The sequence below is a fragment of the Fulmarus glacialis genome, unplaced genomic scaffold (genome assembly GCF_000690835.1).
Source record: "Fulmarus glacialis isolate BGI_N327 unplaced genomic scaffold, ASM69083v1 scaffold18927, whole genome shotgun sequence".
In the NCBI taxonomy this organism is placed as follows: domain Eukaryota; kingdom Metazoa; phylum Chordata; class Aves; order Procellariiformes; family Procellariidae; genus Fulmarus; species Fulmarus glacialis.
Window position 1 is genome coordinate 59523 of NW_009224069.1, and position 22947 is coordinate 82469.

The 22947-nt window shown below is 42.6% G+C and overlaps 1 protein-coding gene across 1 annotated transcript in view; it reads left to right on the forward strand.

The window, feature by feature from the left end:
* VEPH1 (ventricular zone expressed PH domain-containing 1) overlaps positions 1-20284 on the forward strand; it is a gene marked incomplete at its 3' end in the record, with an annotated part of 59531 nt that extends 39247 nt beyond the window's left edge. Inside the window, exons 8-10 of the mRNA XM_009582044.1 lie at positions 55-449; positions 16030-16169; positions 20150-20284. Coding sequence (XP_009580339.1) covers positions 55-449; positions 16030-16169; positions 20150-20284 — 670 coding nt within the window. The remainder of the gene's footprint in view (positions 1-54; positions 450-16029; positions 16170-20149) is intronic.
* Between the last annotated feature and the right edge of the window lie 2663 nt (positions 20285-22947).

Here is a 22947-nt window from a genome sequence, read left to right on the forward strand (position 1 = left end):
TTTGTGTCTTACCTCTATTCCAAAACATTTTTCCTTTCCTTAATCACCTTCCAGGTCCAAAAGCCTCGCTTTGCATGCAGTCCGCATGAAGGGGGTAAACTCAGAGAGTGGACAGGACGAGGAGAACGGGGAGATATCTGCTGGTATCTCCTTCACTGAGATCTACATTAGCCAAGAAAATGACAAATTGCCTTTTAGTGTTGATACTGAAGCAATGCAACTGGGAAATTCTTTGGTTTCACACCAAAGTATCGATTACACAGAATCAGCAAATTTGCCAGAATCTACTAAAGAAAAGGCCCTCGAAGGAAGCGCAGAGGCAGTGACGAGCCCCGTGGAATACCAGGACAAGCTCTACTTGCACTTGAAGGAAAACCTGGGTAAAGTGAAAGCATATGTCACAGAGATGGGGAGGAAAATTCCTATCCCCGATCAGTGTGTTATTGAAGGTAAGAGGTCTGAGCCTTTCCGATTACGAGAACTTTAACACTACACTGAAAGTCCTCTCAGGGGTCAAGGAAATGGGTAGCAAAGATCCTCTAGCGCAGAGCTCAAGGATGGGGAGGAACGTTAGTTTTATAAAACAATGTCATTCACAAATTGCAGTGTTTTGAAATCTTCCAGGACTGTTGTTCTTTTCCTTCAGGGATATAGTGCAGCCTTTACCTATCCCAGACTCCCATGAGGGTTAATGTGAGGATTGCCTTTTGGCTGCCGTAGGGGGCAAGCCCCAAGCTCTCTGCAAAAGGGCAGGACCTGTCGCGCTAAGCTGAAGAGCCGTGGCTGTTGGCTAGGGCTGGCAATACCTCCAGGCACGTCTGCAGGGCAGGCAGGTAAGGGGAATGTCACCCAGCTCCGGGCTGTAAGTTACAGAGCTGTGTTAACAGTTGTGGAGCATTGCGTGCAACAGCGTGTACGTGCCGTGGGTCGGACTGGGCCACGCAGGCGTATGGGTAAGCGCGTGCTAATACTTAAGCCTCCTTCTTGGCCTGCTGGGTTGGTCTAAAGCAGATCTGTGTCTCCTTCCTCATTATCATGATATTATTAAATTAGTTGACTTACAAGATACACCAGAAATGAAGCAGGTCAGGACCCTCAGGTCAGCACATTCCAGTCCAGACACAAAGCTCCTTGAAGGCGCAACAGAATGAGATCCCCAGTGCTTTGGGTTGGGTTGGATCCTATCTCACCACTTCCCTGGGGTTGTTTAATGTTTTCTGCTTTCATCAAGGGTGGATATTTGTTTTCAAGTGCAAGAGAGCTGGTTTTGTGAGACTGTGGGGGAGGTGGGCGATACACTGCAAGATGGGTCTTTGATACTCCTTTTTGAAGTAAATTCTTTAGGTTGGGTTGTGAGCCTCTTGCGTTTACAGAGAGCAGTCGCTTTAATGTGAATTTGTGTGCATTTAACCACTTGCTGGTGGTCGTGAGCTATTTACACCCAACCTTCAATGGGCCATGCTGATTCCAAAGAGTAGCTGACTCAATAAATTAAATTAATTTGCAGTCACTTGAAACATCATCTTCTAATACTACGTAACTTCAGGTCCATCAAATAGCAACTTCTGTTGATAAGGTATTTGTTTACTTTTTCAGTGGTCAAGAAATTGAAAAGCAGTTTCCACTCATAAAAGGGATATAACTATATATATTTAAAAACTTATGTTTCTGAAGAATTTCCTAAATATCTTAAATTCTAGGTTTACTATTTCAAATAATTATTTGGTAGAATTAACGATAAAACTTTTGTTTCATAAAATTGCAATGGAAACATGAGAGTGAACAATCTGGCTTTTGAAGTGCTGAATGCTATGACCTTGCATTAATCAAATATAATACATTGAATATTTTTAAATGTATTGCTCAGTTTCCTTTCTGAAGTACCTATTATGATATGTTCGAAGCATGTGACTATTTCTAAATTCATTCAAACTATTGTAATTTCCTGAAAATCCTCAACTAGCATTCTTAGGGAAATTCTTTGAGCAGGGACACATGTGCAGAACAGGAGATTTACGTGACTCATTCTAAATATGTTGAAGAAATGCAGTCTGGCTCATTACGCAGGGGACAGCTTTGTTAATATTTCAGATGTTACATAAACCACTCCACCAAAAACCTTGCAGTTACTGGACTTCGGTGATTCCTGCACGCTATAAAGGCCCATTCATTGTTTTACTTTTCAAATAAGATGTTTAGAAAATAGTAAGAAAATGTTAGAAAATATTAATATACATAGTTGGCTAATTTTATGATGGTTATGTAGGGGTTTGTTGAACTGGAAATTTAATATGTAAAACAGGGAAAAAATGTGAAGATAGGCACTTCAGAGCAATCTCCCAGAGTACTTGAAGGAAATAGTGGCAAAATGTGCTGCAAGAAAATAGCACTGCAGTGTGCTAATAACGGAGAGTGCAAGTTTCCCCACATACCTTTTCCTTAAAGTCATGCCTTTCCTGGGCTTTCAAGTGGCAGCTCACACACAGGTCAACAGAGCGTTAATGTCAGTTGTAAGAATTTCTAAGTAATGATGGGTCAAATTCTGTTCACTTCACTAAGCAGAATTCAACCCCCTGCTTGCATTTCTAATGACGATGATGTCTAACCTTTGGGCAGACTGTCTGTGAACATGGTGAATTCCTTATTGCTTAAAACTGAGAGGGTGGCATCCCCGAAAGGGGATGGCGAGGGCTGAAGAAGCTTGCATGCCTTTGGATTCATCCAGAATTAGCGTGCACGTCCCCTGCCAGATCTGGGGGCCCTAATACCGAGAGCAGTAGGAATGAAAGCAGGAGGCTGCTGAGGTTTTCCCAATACGGAGTCACTGCCTTGCACAAAGAGAGAGGACGTTCAGTTCAGTGCTCAGCAGCTAACAAAAAAGCAAACGGACAAGAGAAGAATTAAGAAAAATAGATACCTCATGATGAAATCATTATGTCATTGTCTGCATTAATTGGAGCCTGAATCCTGAAGGACAAAGTAGACCTTTAGCAGGAGTACAAGGATAATCAGAGACCTCCATATGAAGAAAAATGGACTGGGACTCCACAGTGCGGAAAAGAGACAGCTGATAAAGATTTGCAATATTATGAATGACGGAGAAGATTAATTGGGAGTGGTGGCTCACTGTCTGTCCTAATACAGGTACGAGAGAACATGTAATGAAGTTGTCAGGAAGCAAATTCAAAATACACAAAATAGGCACCTCTTAATGCATAATTAGATACACATACTTAAATACACATAATTAAATGGCAGAACTGATTGCTACAGTACATTAAGTATGCTGAAAGGATACCTGGTTTCAAAAGTGATTAGGTAAATTCATGGATTAGAGCCATTCAAGGGTTATCAAAATAATACCCCCCCTGACTCTGGAAATGCCGGAGCCACAGATGGAGGTACCAGGAGAGCAGGAGGGAAATTACTGCTGTGTGCTTGTTCTGTTCTTTCACTCCTCACTTACGGCTCTTTTACTTGCCCTTTGTGAGCTAGTAATACTAGGATAAGGTACTGGTGGGATTTTCTGACTCGAATCAGAATTACCATTCCAACATCTCTCGAAAGGATGCAAATTGAGAAAATTTGGTTTCTTGACCAAAGTAGGAGAAAACTGAAGGAGGACTTGATAGCAGTTTTCAGCTATGTGCAAGACAGTTAAGGGAACAGCCCATGCTGGACAAGGCAAGAAATAATGAGCTTAAATACCAGTAAAAAAGATTCAGCTTAAACAGTAGAAAAAGCTCTCTAGCTTGCGCGGGCAGAGGAGGTTGTGGAGGTTAAAAGTACATTAAAGAAATCTGGAAAGCTGGCCAAGGCAAGGCTGTGAAGTTTGACAGATCTGAAGAAGGGTTGGTGCTCCCTAAAATATTTGTTTTTTCCACATACATCAGTTGATAACATTTTATTTCTTCTGAAGCTTGCCTTACACCATCAGCTGCTACTACAACTCCCAATGTCATAGGCACTCTTGACCCTGAGTGTGGGTAAGGGGGCAGATCCGACGACCACTCCAGGTGCCCTGAAAGTCTTTGATTGCATCCTCTGCTCTGTAACATTGTCTGTGATTTGCAAATTTTCTTTTTTGCTGTTGAGTCAGACATTTACTGTGTAGGTCTTAGCCCTCACAAAATATTGTTGCTTTACAGGGTGTGTTTTTTCAGTCTCCTTGTTGACTTATAAGCTCATTTGAATTAGACTATATGTCAAAATTTATGTAATATTAACTTAAGTGTTAGATTTTACAGCTGTGAAGGGATACAGGTTAAGAGCTGTAAGGGTGGATCCATGATCTGTCTGTGATAGTTTGAAGATGCCTCCTATACGCATTGAAAAATTGACATGTCTTCAGCAATGTTACCTCATTCAGTATTCACTATTTTTGGCTGCATGTGCTTCAGGCAGAGGAGAGTTGTGAATTGGGTGATGATCCTACAGCAGAAGCAGGGTTAAGACTGGGCTGTTGGCCAGAATGTCTTATACTAAGAAAATGGTCAAGTTGAGGGTGTTTTGAAAAACAGGCAAGCTACAACAGCTTACCAGATGCATGTGTGTATGTGCATAAGTGAATCTTTTGGAACCAACACTGCAGTCAGAGAGGGGATTTAAACTGGGGCAGAAAGAAGGCATCCGAAACCACAAAAATCTATTTATTTTAGCTTGTTTCAGTTTGAGGCTGATGGTTTGGTTCAGTTCCTGCTTAGTTTGAACCACTTTGCCCAGATTCACATCTCTGCCATACCTTAAGCAATTTGAGGTATTCTTTTATGTCATGTTCATCACTTTAATCCTCTTAATACTGTGGATCTTTTCCTCAAAAAAAAAAAAGCCACCATATTTGTCAGGTGCTTTAGCTTTCATGGAGCTGAGCAAAGTAGTTTTCATCAGCCTATATTTTTCCAGATGGTTTGTGATGTTATATCTTACAGGTACCTCCAGGATCTTGCAGAAGACAGTGGCTCAGACTTGTGCATCTATAATTTCCTGAATGCTCCCGAGTTTGGTTAGTGCTTTTCAGTGTACGCTGGGCAGGATTTCCACTGCCTCGGTGTGGCTGGGGTCCCAGTGATTAGGAGCAAGAGCCCATGTTCAAGATCCCCGCGTTGCGTTTGCAGTTTCTCCGCTGGCTGCAGTATGTGCTCTCTGAAAGTCCTTCAGCCTTTCTGCTTTTCTAGGTCTCATGTACCCTTCTGGGGAGATAGGGCTGGCAATGGTTTGAGTAGGTTGCTTTGAAAGGCTTAGGTGAAAGATGGCGTTCCTGTATTAGGCATTATTGGTGTTATGACCTCTAGAGTTGGCTTTGAGAGTGCCACAACATCCAGCTGAGACCCGAGTCCACTCTGTTTTACCTGGTGCAGCCCCAATTACCCCTGCATGCAGCACAGGGCTCTGGAGCAGCTGGCCGGCTCCACCTGCTCTAGCCTTGCTGGGTCTCACCTTGAACCCTGCATGCTGGATGATTTTTTACTTATTATTCTTGTTTCCCAGATGTGTAGGGATGGTGGATCCAATGCATGGCCACGTGTATCCTGCCTCTGGGAGGGGCTGGTGTCAGATGGTTCCCCGGCTGCTGGATTTGGTTATAACTTGAGGGCAGGTCCTTGTTTTCCACTCTAGTTCTACTTGCTCTTTAGATAATTGGGATAAAAATGCCACCATTAATGCCTACAGCTCGGAGCATTGAGTGTCAAGTGAGCTGTTGGAAAGAAAGCATTTGATAATATATGTGTGTGGAGGATACTGAAGGATTTGCACACCTCCAGCCTGCCTAGCCTTCTTTTTAAAAGGATAGAGCCCAGGGAGATCTAGTGCATCACTCAATCCTTGGTCACTGAAGCCACATTCAAAATGCAATGCCATCCAATGAAAAATATTATAAACATTTTATAGTAGTAAGTCACTCCCAGCTCCTCGGTGCCCTACAGGAAGAAATACAAACAGCAAACATTTTGTGGGATTAATGACAGAATGCTGAAAGAGGAGGAGGCGGCAGGGGAAACAGGTTGCAGTATGCTGGCCCTAAATCTGGTTGTTATTATGTTTTATGCTGTACTGAGAGATAATCGGTACCATATGACAGCATAGATGGAAAAGCTCATTGCTCCCCTGCAGTGCTCACCCCTGCACCGGTCTGATAAATTCCAGCATTCCATAAGCCAAACGTTGATTTGGAACAGATGGACCACTGCTCCTTCAGTGGGACCACAAAGTTGCATAGGCTCAGGCCAGCGTTTCCAGAGATGAACTCTGCTGCTGCTAGGCCAAAAAAAAAAAGAGTTGGCATTTTATTCTACAGGATTGGTATTTCAAATGCATCCCAAATGTGAGGGCTGGCAGTGAGAATGGAAGTGCTAACTTACAGGACGGCCATCGCGCTCGCTGTGATCTGCTTCATCAGGCCGTGGAGATATCCCAGCACAACGGGGAGCGTAATAGGAACATGAACACGCTCATAACTTGCTGCCCTCACATACGTGATAATAGCAAATCATGTGTGCTTTACACCTCATCTGGAAGCATCAGTTTAAACAGGCTGGTCTCCAGATGCGCTTTACCTGGTAGCTGGAAGATTCCCGGTGGGGTGGTGTTATCACTCTCCTGGGGGGAAAGCCAAACCAAAGGACTTCGACTTCGGAGCTGCTGGGTTGGGCCAGGACAGACCTAACGATTCCTCCCTTAGCTGCCTGTGCCCGCTGTGCAGGCAGGGTGAGCCAGCAGCCCTCTGCCAGCAGTGGCTGAGGGACGCGGCTGGGACACAGAGGAGCCAGGCAGCGGCAGGAGTGGGACGTTTTCCCACTACCCCGCTTTCCTGCGCACGCCTTACGAGCTCTTTGCACTTCAGTCATGGATATAGGTAGCGGAAAGGTAAATGCACTTTTGCTTCTGAAGATGGGACAATGTGGCAAGATGTTTTACTGTTGTACCTTCCGAAATGACATAGGCTTTTCATTACCCTGATGGTAAAGGAGTTTATAAAGTTAAGCTAATGTGTATGTTCTCAAATGTGGCTTTTGCCACTCAGATTTGGACTCGGCGTACTGAGTGCATTGTAGTGGCTGTCCAGACCCCATTATAGTCATGCCTTCTCCATTAAATTTTGTGTAACTTAGTGGAGGTGAAATCTATTAGACTGAGTTGTGGCATGCATGCAAAGCTAGTAGTGTTAAAAAAATATAAATCAGCATTTCTTGAAGCTGATTGCTTTAAAAATTACCCTGTTCTCCTAGAAACGTATTTATTGTTTGCATAGTTATTTGTAATGCAAATTCAAGACATCAGGAAAAAGAAACTGAGGAAGCTGAAAAAGGCTTAAAACTGGAAATTTTAAAAGTTCTATACATTTCTTATTCTCTGGTTTCATGTTTATGGGTGGATTTGATTCTATCTGGGAAATTTATGAGCATACTTTTACTCCTATTAACAGATTTTATTTAATAGTAAAGGATTACCAATATAAATCAAATAATGCATTAATTGTTCCCAGAACCAGTGACTCTGTACCTACTTGCCTATGTCCCTCCTGGTTTAGCCCAGCATGTTAAGCTGGAATAAACAACAATTAACAACTCTACTGACATTCTTCTGTTTATATTTTGTTATTTTTCCCCAGGCACAACCACTTAGTAGTGAACTTTAAAATTGCAACATATATTCTCTTGTTTCCTGTAGGAAAAACAAGTTGTTGCTTATTATCTTGCTAGAAGTTTGAGACTTGCCACAGATGTGACGAAAAATATTTCTTGGCTGGAGGAGCGTTTCCTTGGGATCTTGACCAGTCTCTGCCATCTGGGGCATTTGGTGGCTATGTGGGGTTGTTTTGTGCCTTGCGTTGCCTTTCACGTATTCTTCGTGTTTTAAAATCCTTTCCTTGTGTTACTTGGACTCTCCTTCCAAGCCAAAGCCAGGCTGAGGAAGGAGGAGAACTCGTCCTTCTTTATGGAGAAGATGTGCCCCAGCGTCACCAGCTGCTGCTGCCAGCGATGCGCAGCTGGGTACGATACCCAGGGGTGGCGGAGATGAGGAGCTGCTTGAGTGGAGGGATGCACAGAGCTCTAAAATTTCTTGGCTTAGGTTTGCTCTTAGGTGCTCGTCAATAGGGATAATTCATAGTAACTGGATAAAACAAGCGATTGTTCTGTCTGTTTGGTCGTTACCCCAGATACTCAGCAGCAGTAGATATTTCTTTGCTGCTAATGAGATGAAGCAGAGCTATGAACTTCTCTCCTTTGCTGAGTTAACTGAGCTGGTGCTTAGCCTGAACAAAACTCTCATCAACATACACAGACTTCTCACCTAATAAACCTGCTTTGCACCAGAGCTTGCCGGCCTCTCCCTGAGGATGGGGTAGATCCAGGCTGGCCACTTTTCCACCTGGATATGGGGGCACAAGCTGAGATCCCAAGTGCTGAGAAATTGGTTTCTCTGCTGTTACCAAAGGGAGTGCTGACAAGAACGTACAAAATGTGCCGTAATTTTCTCTGAGAAAGTCATACGTGGCTTATCAGGCAGCAGCTCATGGGTGCACGAGAAGCTCATTTTTCATGCAAGTAACACAGCAGCAGCAGGGCTGTGGGGGTGACTGGCGTTCAGACCAAGGCGGTGTATGCATTTACCCGTGACTGCCTATACTAAGTCAATGCCACAATGAAGACATACCTGGTGTCATATCATCTTGTCCCTGACCTGTCCCTTTCCTCCTCGTGCAGTATCTTTTGGCGTGTTGACGTGTACAAGCGATTTTCCTGGCCCAAGCAAAATGATCGTATCCATTGTCCAGCTCCAAGAGCTAGCACTCTTAAATAGTCATAAGACAAGTGTCTCTGGGGTTTTTTCTTTTCTTTTTCTTTTTCCACAGTCAAAACCTCTATGAGCCCGTGCAGTATAGAAGTGCTATTAGAGGCACAGATCTAGTGGTTGAAATGGTGTTTCCATAACTCCTGATTTAGGTCAGATGGGACAGGTTACTCAGTGAAATAGACGTTGGCATAAACACCCTGCTTCAAATTTGCTTTCCACATTTAGAAGCAACAGTAGTTTTTAAGTACAAAACTGGTTCTAGAGTCTGTAAATGTGTAGCTTAAATGTGACCAATGTAATAGGCTTAATGTCCTCAGGGAAATTAGTTAATTTTTTCCTTCCTCTCTCCCTTACATACTTTTGACCAATTATTGTAAAGAGTTGCAGATCCATCTTTGCCATAATTTGGACTTCATTGCTTTAAAGCACATCAAAAGGACTTTTAGTCAACATTGGATTACCAGCATTCGCCAAGATGTGCCATGTGCTGGGGGAGCTGTTGCAGAGCAAGTAGGTTTTGTTGACAGGAATCTCCTGTGTGTTGTATCTTACTGATATCCGGAAAGTTTATTGGGGGCTAAATTAATCTTTCCTTACCAGGCGAAGTCAGGGTGAGTGGTTAGGAGTTTCCACGTGGGGAATTACACAGAGATTCAGGGAACTGAGTTGTCTCCACCTTCATAGGTTGAGACTGGTTTCTTTTCACCTTCAAAGATTTTTTGCTAACTCAAGCCTGCAAGTGATTTATTTTTGTTCTTCCTAGCAAAAATTTTTGTATGCTCCCCTTTCCTAGCTAAACCTCCAGACCTGATCGCTGCTCACTTATCGGATTCCCCTTTCTCAGCCGCTGTGCGTTACCAAGTGCAAATGCAGAGAGTTGTTTTTGCCTAGAAATGACTGCCTTCAAGTCTCACAGGTGTGAATAGGTCTTGCTATGTTGTATTATCTCTGCTTTAACTCCTCTGAAATCAGGTGGAATTACACAAGGTTGATATTTGGTTCATAGTATTTTATATAGCATTGCAATGATGGACTGGGAAAAGTAGGCAACAGAGCTTACCTAAAGCTCAGCCAATTTCTGTACATGTGTTTTAGGAAAGCCCAAAATGTATCTTCTTAAGCTGCATATCATACCGAGTACATAAGTACGTGCAATTCGTAAATACTACAATGATTTTAAAAAGACATTTTTCATTCTCATTTAGAGTGTCTCTGAGCGCAAGTATGAACACGGATGTGTTACACGCATGCTTCACTCCTAAATGATCCTGCCACACTTCTAACTTATCCACAAGGTATAGCAAAACTGACCTACTGTGATGGACGTTTTGAGGTTTAAATAATAGTTCTTTGGGATCCTTGAATAGATATTATAAAAGTATTATACTAGAAATATCCAAACCCATGGTGAATGTTATTACTCTGCTACAGTGGGATACAGTGCATAGACTCTGAATCGAAATTGCTACACAGGTGGGGAAATACTTGTAAAGAATGATATTGTCACTTCTAGAAACATTCAATGCTTTTGTTTGGCTTCTTGAAAATGAAGATGTAGCATACAAAAGTTAGTGTCTAACAACAGCTGGGTGTTAGGATAACACCTGCCATATATAATACAGACATTTGGGGGGATATTTTGAGCACAACAGACTCTGATAACCTGTTAATATCTACAGTATCTGCAATGTTTTTATATGGGATGTAGTACAAGAGAATTCTACTGCCATGGTTACATTTGAATAAAAGTTTAAACCTATTTTATTATTCATAATGCTAGAAAGAGAAAGCTGCAGTAGTTAAAGATCTCTCAAAACTTTGGCCAGACACCTGAGCACTTGGTTACTTGTGAGCAGAAGTGTACGTTCCTGGGTGGGAGGTGCTCCAGCGGGCAGTACTGCAGGAAGGCAGTGCTTTCAGTTCCGCTCCTTCACCTTCAGTGGATGCTGTCAAATTTTGGAAGACTATGACTCAACCTATGTGACTATTACAATTTGCATTTTTAGTTAGAAGTCTGTCTCTGTGTGTCAGTGATACAATGGGCCACTGGTTATTCTGCAGTGTGTGTACATCCAGTGTGCCAATCTCATATGCTGTGGGTCAGTCTTTGACGATGCTATTAGTTAAAATGATCTCTTTTTTTTCCATTTTAAACATTTTATGAAATGGCACAACATAGATATTTTTCTGACACATCATTTTCCTGAAAATGTGCCCAGCTTCATTCTGGGCAGCTTCATGTGCCCAGATGATGACAAGAAACTCATTTTTCCTTGCCTATCTATTTACAGGTCTCCCATGACCATAAAAATGAATTCCCATGGTACTGGCATGTTGGTTTGCACTTGAGTGAAATACAGTGTAACAGTGCTAGATATGGATCAGGGTCATCTTAGTCTTCATCAGAGTAGGTTTATTACTTAAATACTACTTTCCACTGACTTTGGGATAACTGAGATCAGCTGTTAAATGTTGAAACTGATAGTTCATTGCAAACCATTGAAAAACACACATAGTAAACTTTGGCTTGTTATCAGACATTGCCTAATTCAGCATATGAAAAGTAGCAGAAATAGCTATGAATAATCGCCCATCTCATACCAAAGATTTGAAGATTGTCTGAGTACGAGGTTTTTTTCAGTTGGTATTGACAAATGAATGCTGCTTTTTTCCAGAAACTAACTTTTTGCTCAGCCAGCATGGACTCCAGCACTTGAGCTGACATTTATTTTGGCATGTATTATCAGCCTCAGTGTCATCCACAATGTCTTGCTAAGCAATTTGTTAGGGTTTTGTGTCTCTCCATACATCCTTTGCAATTTTTTGTTCTGCAGCACTTAGGAACCTCCTTCACAGTCCCATCAAACAGAATCCCACCTAGCACTGGGCACCCTTTCTTAATTGCTAACTAGGGACTGGTATTCTGGAGCTCTGCCACCTTCTGTCGCAGCTGCAATGACTTCTGTGGGAGACTGCCCAGGTGGGATTTGATCAGCTTGATGTGGACTTACTGTGAGTGATCACAAATCTAGCTCTGGACTCTGCTGCCTTGCACAGTTGTTTAATGCACTCCAATGTTTGCCTGCAGCCTTTAAATATCTCTCAGGTTTCTTGTCAATTCATACATTTGTGCTGAAAAAATAACCACCGTACTCACTGAAGAGAGAAGGCATTGACTGCCAGCTCCCTTTCACAGTGGCAGTATGTGGTTTATGGTCATTTTTAGCTAAGAGGGATTTCCCATAATGAAGCATTAAACTTTTCACACACATGGACCAAGGCCAAGCCTCTACTTCTGGTTGAGTGTATTGAAGTTAAGGTTTTGTTAGTATCCGTGATGCATAAACCAAGGGTCTTTAGTTTGGACCATGCTGTTGGAAGAGCATTCTGTCAACAGCCTCCTTGGAGACATCATTTAGTTTTGTGCTTTAATATGTCCCAGGACTTAGGGTCGTTCTAATTAATCCCTTCAGTTTCTAAAACTCCTTCTTTATATTGAACATGAACACTGGCAGGTTTGGGTATGAACCAATAGGTTTGGGTAAATAGGTTAAACTCAAATTTTCCCCATAACCACTAATCCAAGAGTAGAGGATTTTATGCTCCATCTTTTTCCTGCTAAAGTGAGTGTGTTTCTTATGGGCATGGTGTATCTGTGATCTGCAGCTAAGTTAGTTTTCTTTTCAGAACTGTTATCTCAGTTTAGCAGCATTTGCATCTTTGTTGGTTTAACTTTAAGCCCTGGCTTTCTACTGCTGAAAGCTTACAGTCATATGCATGCTTCTAATATTGTCCCACTGTAGATCTTGGAGTATGTTTGTGCTCGGGCGATTGGCACAACCCAAACAGCACTTCCACATCCCACAGGATTTAGTCAATGTGCACAAATCAATATTATCGTCTTCAAAGAGCACCCTATAAATGCCCAATGCTTGGCATCAAGCCACCACTTCATGAGGATTCTTCCTTTCCTCAAGGCAACATTCTCCTGTAATATATTCATTTTTTCAGGCCTACACAAGAGGAAGCCGTATTTCCTAACACCAATGAGCGTGCCTCTTTTTTTGGTATGTTCAGTGAAGCCAAGAGCAGTGGCCCCACTTCAGCTCCTCTTTCCATCACTGTCTCAGAGCAAAGGAAATATCTTCAAAGTTGTCCTCTGCTAAATGCACTCTCTAGAGACAAATACGGATGGGTTTTCTTGTTGGCCCACCCATGGTTTAGGAGAGCCGGGGCTGGTCTAGGTCCTTCCTCCTGTGTCTTTGGAGGGGAGTGATCTGGATGATGGTTGTAGTCCTGTTCAGCTCAACAGCATTTTGACTTGGTTCATGAACTCCCTGTCTGGGAGGAAAGCTCACTGCCTGGTCTGATCCTCTGACCTCCTAGTGCCTGTGGCTTTTCTTCTGCTTTCTCCTTCTGGCCCCACATTGGCTTATGCACCTGCCTGTAATTAAAGATTAATGAACACCCCATTGGTTTCCAGGTAATCCAAGCTTCATCTGCTGTAATGATGCTGATTATACCATGTAAGTGGTCCTCTTAGGAAGGAGTGCTGTTATCATCCTTTTTTCTACAGTCGGTACAATCTGGTTGGGTTCTTGTGTTCACTTCCAAATATTATGCATTGTCTTGGCTTGTGCATGTCTCCCCACGGTATGCGTAGTGACTCTACTGGTTTTTGTGGAGTCTAACTTTAATCTTCCCATGCCTTTACATCTCAGATCTCTTCTCTTGTGCTACAGTGGAGTCTCAATGAGTTCTGCAGTCCCAGCTTGAAACTGGTGACTTCCTTTTCTCGGCAAATTCAAACAGCTTTGTCAAAGGATAATAAAGTGGTTTCCACTTGCCAGCTTCTGAAGTTTTTTCTCCCCCCTAACAGCCATCTGGCCTCTCTGTAGCATCTTTGGCAGGTTCCAACATCCCAGTTTTGAATTTTCTGTGTTTTTAGTGACAATCTGATCCGTTGATACTTTTGCTCAAGGGACCCATCCTTTTGTACCTCTGGTAAACTTATTCCTCATACGTGGTGTTTTTATGTGAAATACAGAATTTATTACACTTCTCTCCTGTGCTTTCACATCTTGATTAGATGAAAAATGTTAAAAACAACAAGTATTTCAAGATGGTCTATTGTTGGACAGAAAGGCTGCCTTCTGATATCAGTCTTCCTTGTTGCTGGCTCTCATTGTCAGTAGCTCCAGAGGCTGTGCTATTTAAACTCTCTCCCGTTAGCCACACTTTCTATAAAGTTACAACTCATTTTTCCAGTTAGGATATTTTCTTACAGCATTTTATTCCAACACCTTCACCGCACGGTGACTCACCAGGATAGCACGAGACTCTGAGTAATGCTCCCTGCACAGCTGGCCCGTGTCAGCCTTCTCAACTGTGTGATTCATTTTGTGGACGCTGCACGGTGAGACCTGGCTGGCCGACTCCCCGGGAGCCTATGCTGCTCTCTGTTCTCCTTGAAAATGCTTTGGCTTTGACCCTGCAGGTGCTGGCAGGACAGGGCCACAGGAGAGGTGAGCACCGGTGCATGGATCAGTCTGGCGGGCTGATCTGCCAGTGCAGGGCGGCTTGTCTGTCTGTCTGTCATTTCTGTCTTTAGGTAGGAAACAAGTGCAGCAGCAGCAGCTGGTGGGGCCAGTTGTTCCCCTCCCCTTCCAAGTTCAACTCTCCAGCTGGGTGAAGAGGGTGCAGCTCTCCCCTGTGTTTGCATCAAGGTCATCATCTAAGGATCTCTGTCTCTTGTTTTCCGTGCCTTTTTACCTTGGATAGCCACTTGGTCCGGTTCAAAGGGACTATAAAATGACATTACTATTTTAAGTTAATAAAGAAGTCTGATTAGGTTATGCCTAACATGCTGTTATCATTATAAGCATTCATCCAAAGACAGAAAACGAGGGTTCAAGGTCAATATTTTGCAAAAGCAGAATCATGCATCTCAAGGGCTTCATTTCCAGTTAAAACCAGCACGGGAAGTTCAGAGTCAGGTAACATTACGTAGCATATAGCTGTTGTACTGCACTGTTGATCTCAAAGGACACCTTCAGACTGCATGTAACCACTGCGGGATTTTTATCAACAGATAACATGATCACAGATGGCATAAATGGTCGGTGTTTGACAGAGCAGTGAGAATTGGAGACGCTTTGTCTGTAGTGCACCGGAGCTGAGACTGTGAGTGACACCGAGTCACAGCTCTGAACGGACATATCCCACCTTTCCCGGCGTGTAACTGTGTATGCATTTGCAGTCCCTTGTCCTGTTGGATCTGGAGCTTCATGCCTTTTCCTTCTCCGTGTGGTTTTTTTGCTGCTTTTTTTTGTGGCTGCGCCAGCAGTCATGGCCTGCAGGTTCTGCCAGCAGCCGCCATCACACTGGCTTGCTGATTTGTCGCATTGTCCTTGCAGTATGGCAGCAGCAACGATTCCTTCCCTCATGTGTTGTGCCTCTCAGCGAATGGCTGCAAAAGCTCCAGTGCCCTGGCTTAGTATGTAAAAAAAAAAAAAAAAAAAAATTGGGTATGACAAGCAGACCTTTAGCATGTGTGCTTGATGAGAAGCAGGGTTTGTAGAACCTGGAGCCCCTAGAAGCCAGGCTGTAGCCAGAGCATCTCTGCACAGGCAGGGTCAGCAGGATCCATTGCAAAGAGGGGAGGGACCGCGGCTTTTACCAGTGGCTGAATGAGCCCGTTCCTGGCTGGGAGCCGCGTCCTGCACTCCTCCATCACTACAGACGCCAGCTTTCAGCCGCGCAAGGTCTCGGCAAGGATCCCACAGATGTCAGGCCCCTGTATGGCTGTTTCCTAATATGGGATGTTTTTTCCAACAAACTCTTTAAATAAGAATAAGTGATGCACAGTTTTGACAGATCTGTCTGGTTCGATAAGCTAAACGACAGTACCGAATGCATGAGAAAGCACCAAGAAGATAAACAGCCTGACTGTGCACTGTCTTGCACCTTTTGCATTTGGGAGTAAATGATTACTACATAAGATTTAAAGCACTGGAGACTAAATTTCTCTAGTACTGTCAGATGTACTGTGTTTAATTTAAGGGCGCAGACGCAGCAATGCCCTTCTGAACGCCGCAGTTGACCCAGACTGAGATACCCCCGTCGTGGAAACGTATGCCCATGCACTGCTTGATTGCACATAGACTGGTAATGGACAGTTAGGTTTCTGTCTTGTATGTAGTTGATTTTAATATTCTGTTTGTTTATTTCTAGATACTGTTAGAAGTTGTGTAGCAAAGCTGTTCTTCAGCTGTCCCCTGAAGGGCCATTACTGCCTTTACAGTAAATCCAGTTTTACCCTCGTCAGCCAGCAGCCTCCGCTGTGGATCCATATCATGTTCCTCTTCCAGCAGGTGTGTGCAATACAAATTAGTGGCACCTCTCTATTGTTAACTCTGTACTTAGAAAAAAATGTTTTAATCGTTAATCTCTTTATGCTTCTAATCCACAGTGCTTTGCGACCCTTGTGATTTCTCAGAAAGTCATTATAGTAGGTTGAAGTGATTTTGCAGTTTATAAGTTTTTATATTTCTATTAAATACAACAAATTCAAACTGTCTGGAGAGACTACAAAGTCTCAGGATAAAAAAGTGGGACGAAACCTTATTGTCCTTATTCAGGCAAAACTTCTAGTAAGTCCCAGGTGCTTTGCAAATGAGCAGAAGCATTGCAGTGGATTTGTAGGGGACCAGAATCAACCCCGAGGCTGCAGGTGGAGGTTAGAGGTGCAGCACCCACTGGGATTTTTTTACTTCAGAAGTTTTGACTGAGCAGGATTTGCAAATCTGATCAATGCTGTTCTCCTACCAACCCTAAAGCTGTTTTCTCACGTTTAATACCGTTTCCAAATACAGCTCAATATTTGGATATATGTGGAATTTCCTAATAGGTTACAAATAGTATGACATTGTAAGAGAAAACCCTACGTTCACACTTAAGATTAAACAGATGGCTTTTGTGTTAAAATAGCAAGGTTCAGTTTCTTAACCTATGCAGAGCAGTTCACCACAGTTCATCCCACCCTAATGCGACCTTAGAAATACAAAGAATTTATCTGAAATTTAAAAGATGCATGGCGAGTTATGCTGTGAATTTAACAGCTCAAATCACTCTTCCCTGTGTTTGCTTCTAGAAAAAAATACAAAAAATGTTTTTCAAAAATGCAGGTCAGTAGGCACGTTTGGGTGCTTCAGTACAAAAAGTCGTCTCCGTAGCTCCAGAGGTGCTGTGTGAGCTGTTTGTGGGGACGGGGACTTTGCTGCAGATGAGGAACGAGGACAGTCAGGAGCCAAACTGAGAGGTTGTCAGGGAAGGAGAGGACAGTGACAGAGCACAGAAAAGGAAGCAAAGAGCAGCAGAGGCAGAAAGAGGGTGAGAAGACAATGTGAAAGGTTGAAAATAAAGGAGGTGAATTACTCTGTAACTGAAAACCTGAGGAAAGAGGTTGAATTTTAACAGGACCTAGAGAGAATAAATGAATTATGTTACGAATGTATCATTTTGTTCCTGATGAGAGGAAAGCAGATGTTGAAAAATATGGAGAAAAGTACTAAAATGCACAAAAACAAGAAAGGAGGAGCAGAAGCAGAGGAGACGGGTGGCAGAGCTGGCATGCCTCGCTCCCCGCTGTGCAGCCTTCGCCGCCCCTGCCGCTGGATTTTAACACAATGACCTCTGCTCTGTCTCTGGTTCATGGTTTGAATCAGTTGCACTGACAATTTAATCACTGATCCACCTTTAATCCCTGGTGCCTAACCTTTTTGTGATACATCTTTCATTGAGAAACCTCTCCCTTTAACCCCTTCCCACATTACTCTGAATTTGGCCCTGCCAGTTTTATCAGGATTATTGAGCTTCGCGCAGTTCCCAGCTCACAGGGGCAATATTGCTTTCCTTCTCCGTTCCTCGGCACTCAGGTGCCCATTGCCCGCCTTCCCCATCCCCACGTGCCCCTGCTGGGTTCTGCTTCCTTCAGACACTGCCCCCAAACACTGGTCCCCCTGTTTCCCGTGGCTTTCCCCACCCCAGGCTGGGTAATTGGATTTATCCCACTGCAGCTACTCTTTCCGAAGCTTTGCTATTATTCCCTGCGGTATTCCTCGTTTGCTCTGGCTGTGCTAGTGCTACCCCTGGCCCTGGGCTCCTGTGCCAAGGAGCCCCCAGCAGAATCCCTCCACGCTGCCAGGGCCAGGCTTGAAGCAATGCAGTTTAGTTTGTCTTTGCAAACGTGCTGTAAACACAGCACTTAATATGCTTTTTTTTATGGAAAAGAAAGGTTCCTCTTGTATTGCACTGAGCATTCGAGCTTGCTGTGCATCAGGATGGTGTTTAATGTCAGATAATTTATGTTTTTCTTTTGTTTGAAATCCTAAAGCTTTTAAGTACTGGATATATAACTATTATTAAAATAAATATAGGGTATTAAATTCAGCCCTGGATAATGTTATTTAAGCCTGTGAAATTGTGCAAGAGATAAATTTGACATAAAATGTATTTATAGTGCGTTAATAATGAGTTAAATGAAAGGCTGGTGATAAAAATGTAGTTTTCAGCAGATCCGTCATAGATTCACAGACAGACGACTAATATACGGTTTCTGAAGATTTCAATACAAGTTACTGTGTTTTTATTCCTTTTTTGCTAGTTGCTTCGTGTTCTGTTTGACATTGCATTCTGCAAAAGGAAAAGCAAGAAGAGAGACTTTTTCTCTCAGGTCTCCAGATCAGATCCTTAATTTCATGGCCCTGCTTTCTATTTAATTTGAAAAATATTAGTGAATAGTTATATCATGTTTCGAAACCCTTGGGTGGAAGTTGTGAAACGGCAAATTATTAGTGCAGGGCAGTAGGAAGAGAAGCGTATGTCGCAGAGACTGAGAAATTGTCTTACAGTTAAGTGATCATTAACAAAAGGAACAAAATTAGAATAAGGGGTGATGGTAGAGAGGTTATTTGATGGACAGGATGCTTAGTTTCACAGTTGCATTCATTAAAATAATCTTCTAAAGCTATATGATTTGTGGCTTAATTCCCCTCATCAGGCGGGACACTGTCACGCCGCTGTGGTAGCACCAGCGAGTAAGGGGCTGTCTGACGCGTCCCTTTCACAACTTCCCTGGAGTTGCTCATAAATTTGCCAAACACGAACTAGTTGGGCTGTCATTTTCTCATGCCAGGTGGCTGCCTGGAGCTTCTCCTTCTTAATTTGGACAAAATTATCTGGCTGTTTCTGACAGCTTAGCTGGAAAAAATGCATTGCCTCAGCCATGATAAAAATTCCTGGTTGCGTCTTACTGAAGTGTGTCTGTGTCGGTTGGATGCCAGACAGTGGGATTAGGATCGTTGGGTTTCTGCTTAGAAATAGAAGAAGGAACGTCCATCCAGGAAACCTACATTAAAAGGACATTGTTCATATTGTGAAATCAAATACTTGAAATGTGGAAAATCAGATTTGCTTGTGCACTCTTAACTTGGCTCCTGCATGCAAATGCATTTTTTAATTACAAGATCATGTAGCAGATATAGTAGAGGCAGAAACGCTAAGCTTGCTCAGCTGCAGTACCATTCTTGTAACATTGACTTTGTGTGCAGTTTCTACAATGAAGTACTTAATGCTGTTGAAATACTAGAATAATTCAAGGCAGCATAAGGTTGTATCTTAGCTATCCTTTGAAATAGGGAGCTTTGGAGGTGAGAGCACCCAACCCAACGCAAGTTTCTTCTTGTTTTGTGAATGTTCAGGGGCTGAAAATGTCTCTACTCTGCCAGCAAAATCTGTGTTGAATGTGTCCTGTGGAGTTTTTTCTCTCGCATTTCATCCCGCTGTCTGTTCAGTGGAGTCACAAACAGTGCACTGTTACTCTTCCCTGCACAAGGACCAAGAGCTGCAGTCAGGTCCAAATAAACATACAAACCTGCAGCGCTGCTAAGCATCTCTTTGCATGAACTGGTAAATAACATGTCTTTTCTAAAAAGATGCATGTCACTGAGATCTACACCTGGTTCACAGAGGCCAGTGCTGCTAACATGTTGATAAACTAGCACTGTAATGCAAAAATGACATGCAACTTGCTATGCATAGCGGTAGTTAATAGATAATCTTTGGTGAGCCATAGACCTTAAAGACATGTAATGTACAATAAAAAAAGCCCCAAAGGAAATGAAATAGTTGAGGATTTATCTAAGTGTGTGCATATTGATCCATCATAACTCCTTACAAAGACATGAACTAATCCCTGGTTATTCGCGTGGCTGTCCCACTCTAAGAATAAGATGCTCTTTGTTAAGGGCCAAGTAAAAAATACTTGAAATCCTCTTTTCAACATTTTCTTCAGAGCTTGTTTGCAGAACCTTTGTCCATACAGAGTAATTCTGTGCAAGTCCTTAAGGCCCTGTGGGAGAAGACACAGCTCAAGGGGACGCACAGTTTTGAAACTGCCATGATCCAGTCTACATTTCCACACCAAAAGGTAAGCTTTTGTTTTTCTCAGAAAAAAAATAGTAGAAGAACTTTGACTTATAGAACAGCTGTACAAAGACCTTTATAATAGCTACAGCAAGTCTTTGCTGTGCTCAAATCATGAAAAACAAAACCCCTTTCCCTGCCCCTTTCCCTTCATTGCCTTAGCTCTGTCATCTTCCGAGCATTTGCACTTACTGCCATGCCAAGTCCTCTTCTCCTGGATGGCCATACAGTGGCCCATAGTGCGTGCCTCTGACCTCCCTTTTATATGAAGCACTCAGCTTGTGGCGATGTTGAAAAATGTTCACCAGCATTATATTTTCAACCTCCGCAGAGGGTCCACAGTGTTGTTTTGTACTGTGCTTTGAAAGGTCTCCAGGCTTGTTCTCCACCCCCTCCTACATGCTTCATGTGGATTGTTCCCGAGGTGATGAAAACTAGTGATGCTACATATGGATTTTTTTCCTGCTGGCAGTTTCAAACTCTAGATTCAGATTAGCTGCCACTATGGACTATTTGGCGGCCACTTGGAAATTCACCTAGTTAAACACAGACTTGGATTTTATGGAAATGATCATTTGCACATGCACCATTAGTTACCCCCATCAGTTTAAAAGATTACTGTCTCCGGGATTTCAGCGGATGCTATTTCAAAGCTATTAATCACGCTTCTTGGAAAAGGACACTGTAGGATTGCAAAACAAATATCTGTTTATTCCTGAACATCTCCTTCCAGCTCAAGTGGATGAAATGAATTGTCAAACATGATTTTAAAATACTCTCTCTCAGAATATTGTACGCATGAAGATGTCTGACTGAATAAGATTAATTTACTAAGGTTATGGCTGATTTAAAAACAGGAGTTCTGTTAGAAACACCTTCTGGCTTAACTTGAGTCTGTGCCAAGATCTACTACACGAAAGTCAGAGCCGGTGGAGTGTAAAAGAGTTTGGGGTGAATAAAGAGCTTAGGGAAGAGCATGCCTTCATGGGTAGGATTAGATGTAGTGCATCATGCACACAAAGTCTACAAAACATATCTAACGCTCTAGAAACGTGATTAGTCTCCAGCGCATCGGTTGCATAATCCTACTGCTCAGATACTAGCATTTGGCCTATTTTGGGAACTTTCATCACTCCATGACAGTAAGAGTATCTTTGAGTTCCCAAAATAGCAGAGCTGGAAAATGAGATACTGATCTTCACTGATTTAATGAATTAAGCAGTGAATTGAAGTTTGGAAACTCTGGAAGTTGCAGATTGCCTAACAGTCTTCGGAGGCTGAAGACCGTCAGGCAGATGTAATGCATCTGAAATGGTAAAAGACTTTAATATTCAGTCTTGGTCTCCGCAGTATGCTGCTGGATTTACTTTTTCAGTTTTGTTTTTGCTTGTTAATATAGAACGTGAGTTTGTTTCTAGTGCAATTTCCATTCAGTTTACTGAGAAAAGTCCCATTGAGTTTTCTGGGAGCGAGACCTAGGCCTGCCGTAAGGAAGGTTTCCTTTAGCTTTTACACTCCCAAAAAATCTAGCCAAAGCATTCCCGGCATGACCTAGTCCTTACTTTGCTTGACAGACTAAGCTTCTGCAATAATCTGAAATTTTCGTTTCAGAAGTTCTTCCCATTGCTAATAGAACTTCCCATATTGTGAATGATTTGGCAAAATTATTGTAGTTGTTAATATTATTCCTCTGCCAGTAGTGCAGGAAGCAAAATTATGGGTGTGTGGTTGTTTCAATAAGCGTAGCACTTTTAATTTAAAATACTTTGAAAACTGTTGATATAAATGCAGTGTCAGCATTCTGAATTATATTTTATATTAAGTTTTACGCGTCATGTGACAGCAATTTCTGAATGCTTTATCAGAACTGAGGAATTTCTGTGCTGTGAGCACGTGGGGAAGGTCCGACCCCCAGCAGCCAACAGGACCCACAGCGGGGTCAGTGCTGCAGCACTGCTCTGCAATCGCTCCGCTTTTGCCCTGTGACCCTGTGGCTAATCCAGAGTAAATGAATTTAGACTTTTTTTTCAATATGTATGCTAAAGCATTTTGCAAACCTGGAGAAAAATCTATTGCATCAGTGATTTAGTCCAGAGTAAATTCTGAGAAATAGTTTCAGATTTACATCACTATTAGCGATTTCTGAATTTGGCCCAGGGTGCGTGTGCAAGGAATTGCAGCGAATACCTGGCTTACAGAAAGCATGTCGTGTTTCACTGGGCAGCCAGTTCATGCCACAAAAAATATTTATACAACATGGCTTAACATGTGCCAGAAGTAAAGCATTTCCAGATGTACATCCTTACAGATTTCCGTTCAGTTGCTTCATAGTTCTTTATCAAAGTACACGCAGGCCACATTACAAAAACTAAGCCGGTTTTGAGCTCGTTGTTGAATTCTTTGTGTTGACTCATGCTGTGTCAGAAGAGTGAGATGGTGACTACTTTACGAGCCCCATGTGATGCCTTAAGAGAGTCTTTTGTTGAGAGTTGAGCAGCGTTGCAAGAGAATAATTAACATTTTTAAGCCATTGTTAGTTCTGTTCTTCCCTTTCTTTTGTTTGCTATCTCAGTTTACGCAGCAGAAAGAAGCGCCACGTTTTCACAATGGCGTCACTGGAGTTTTCAAGATGATGGAGCATGGGGATGAGATAAATCTCTTTTCTCC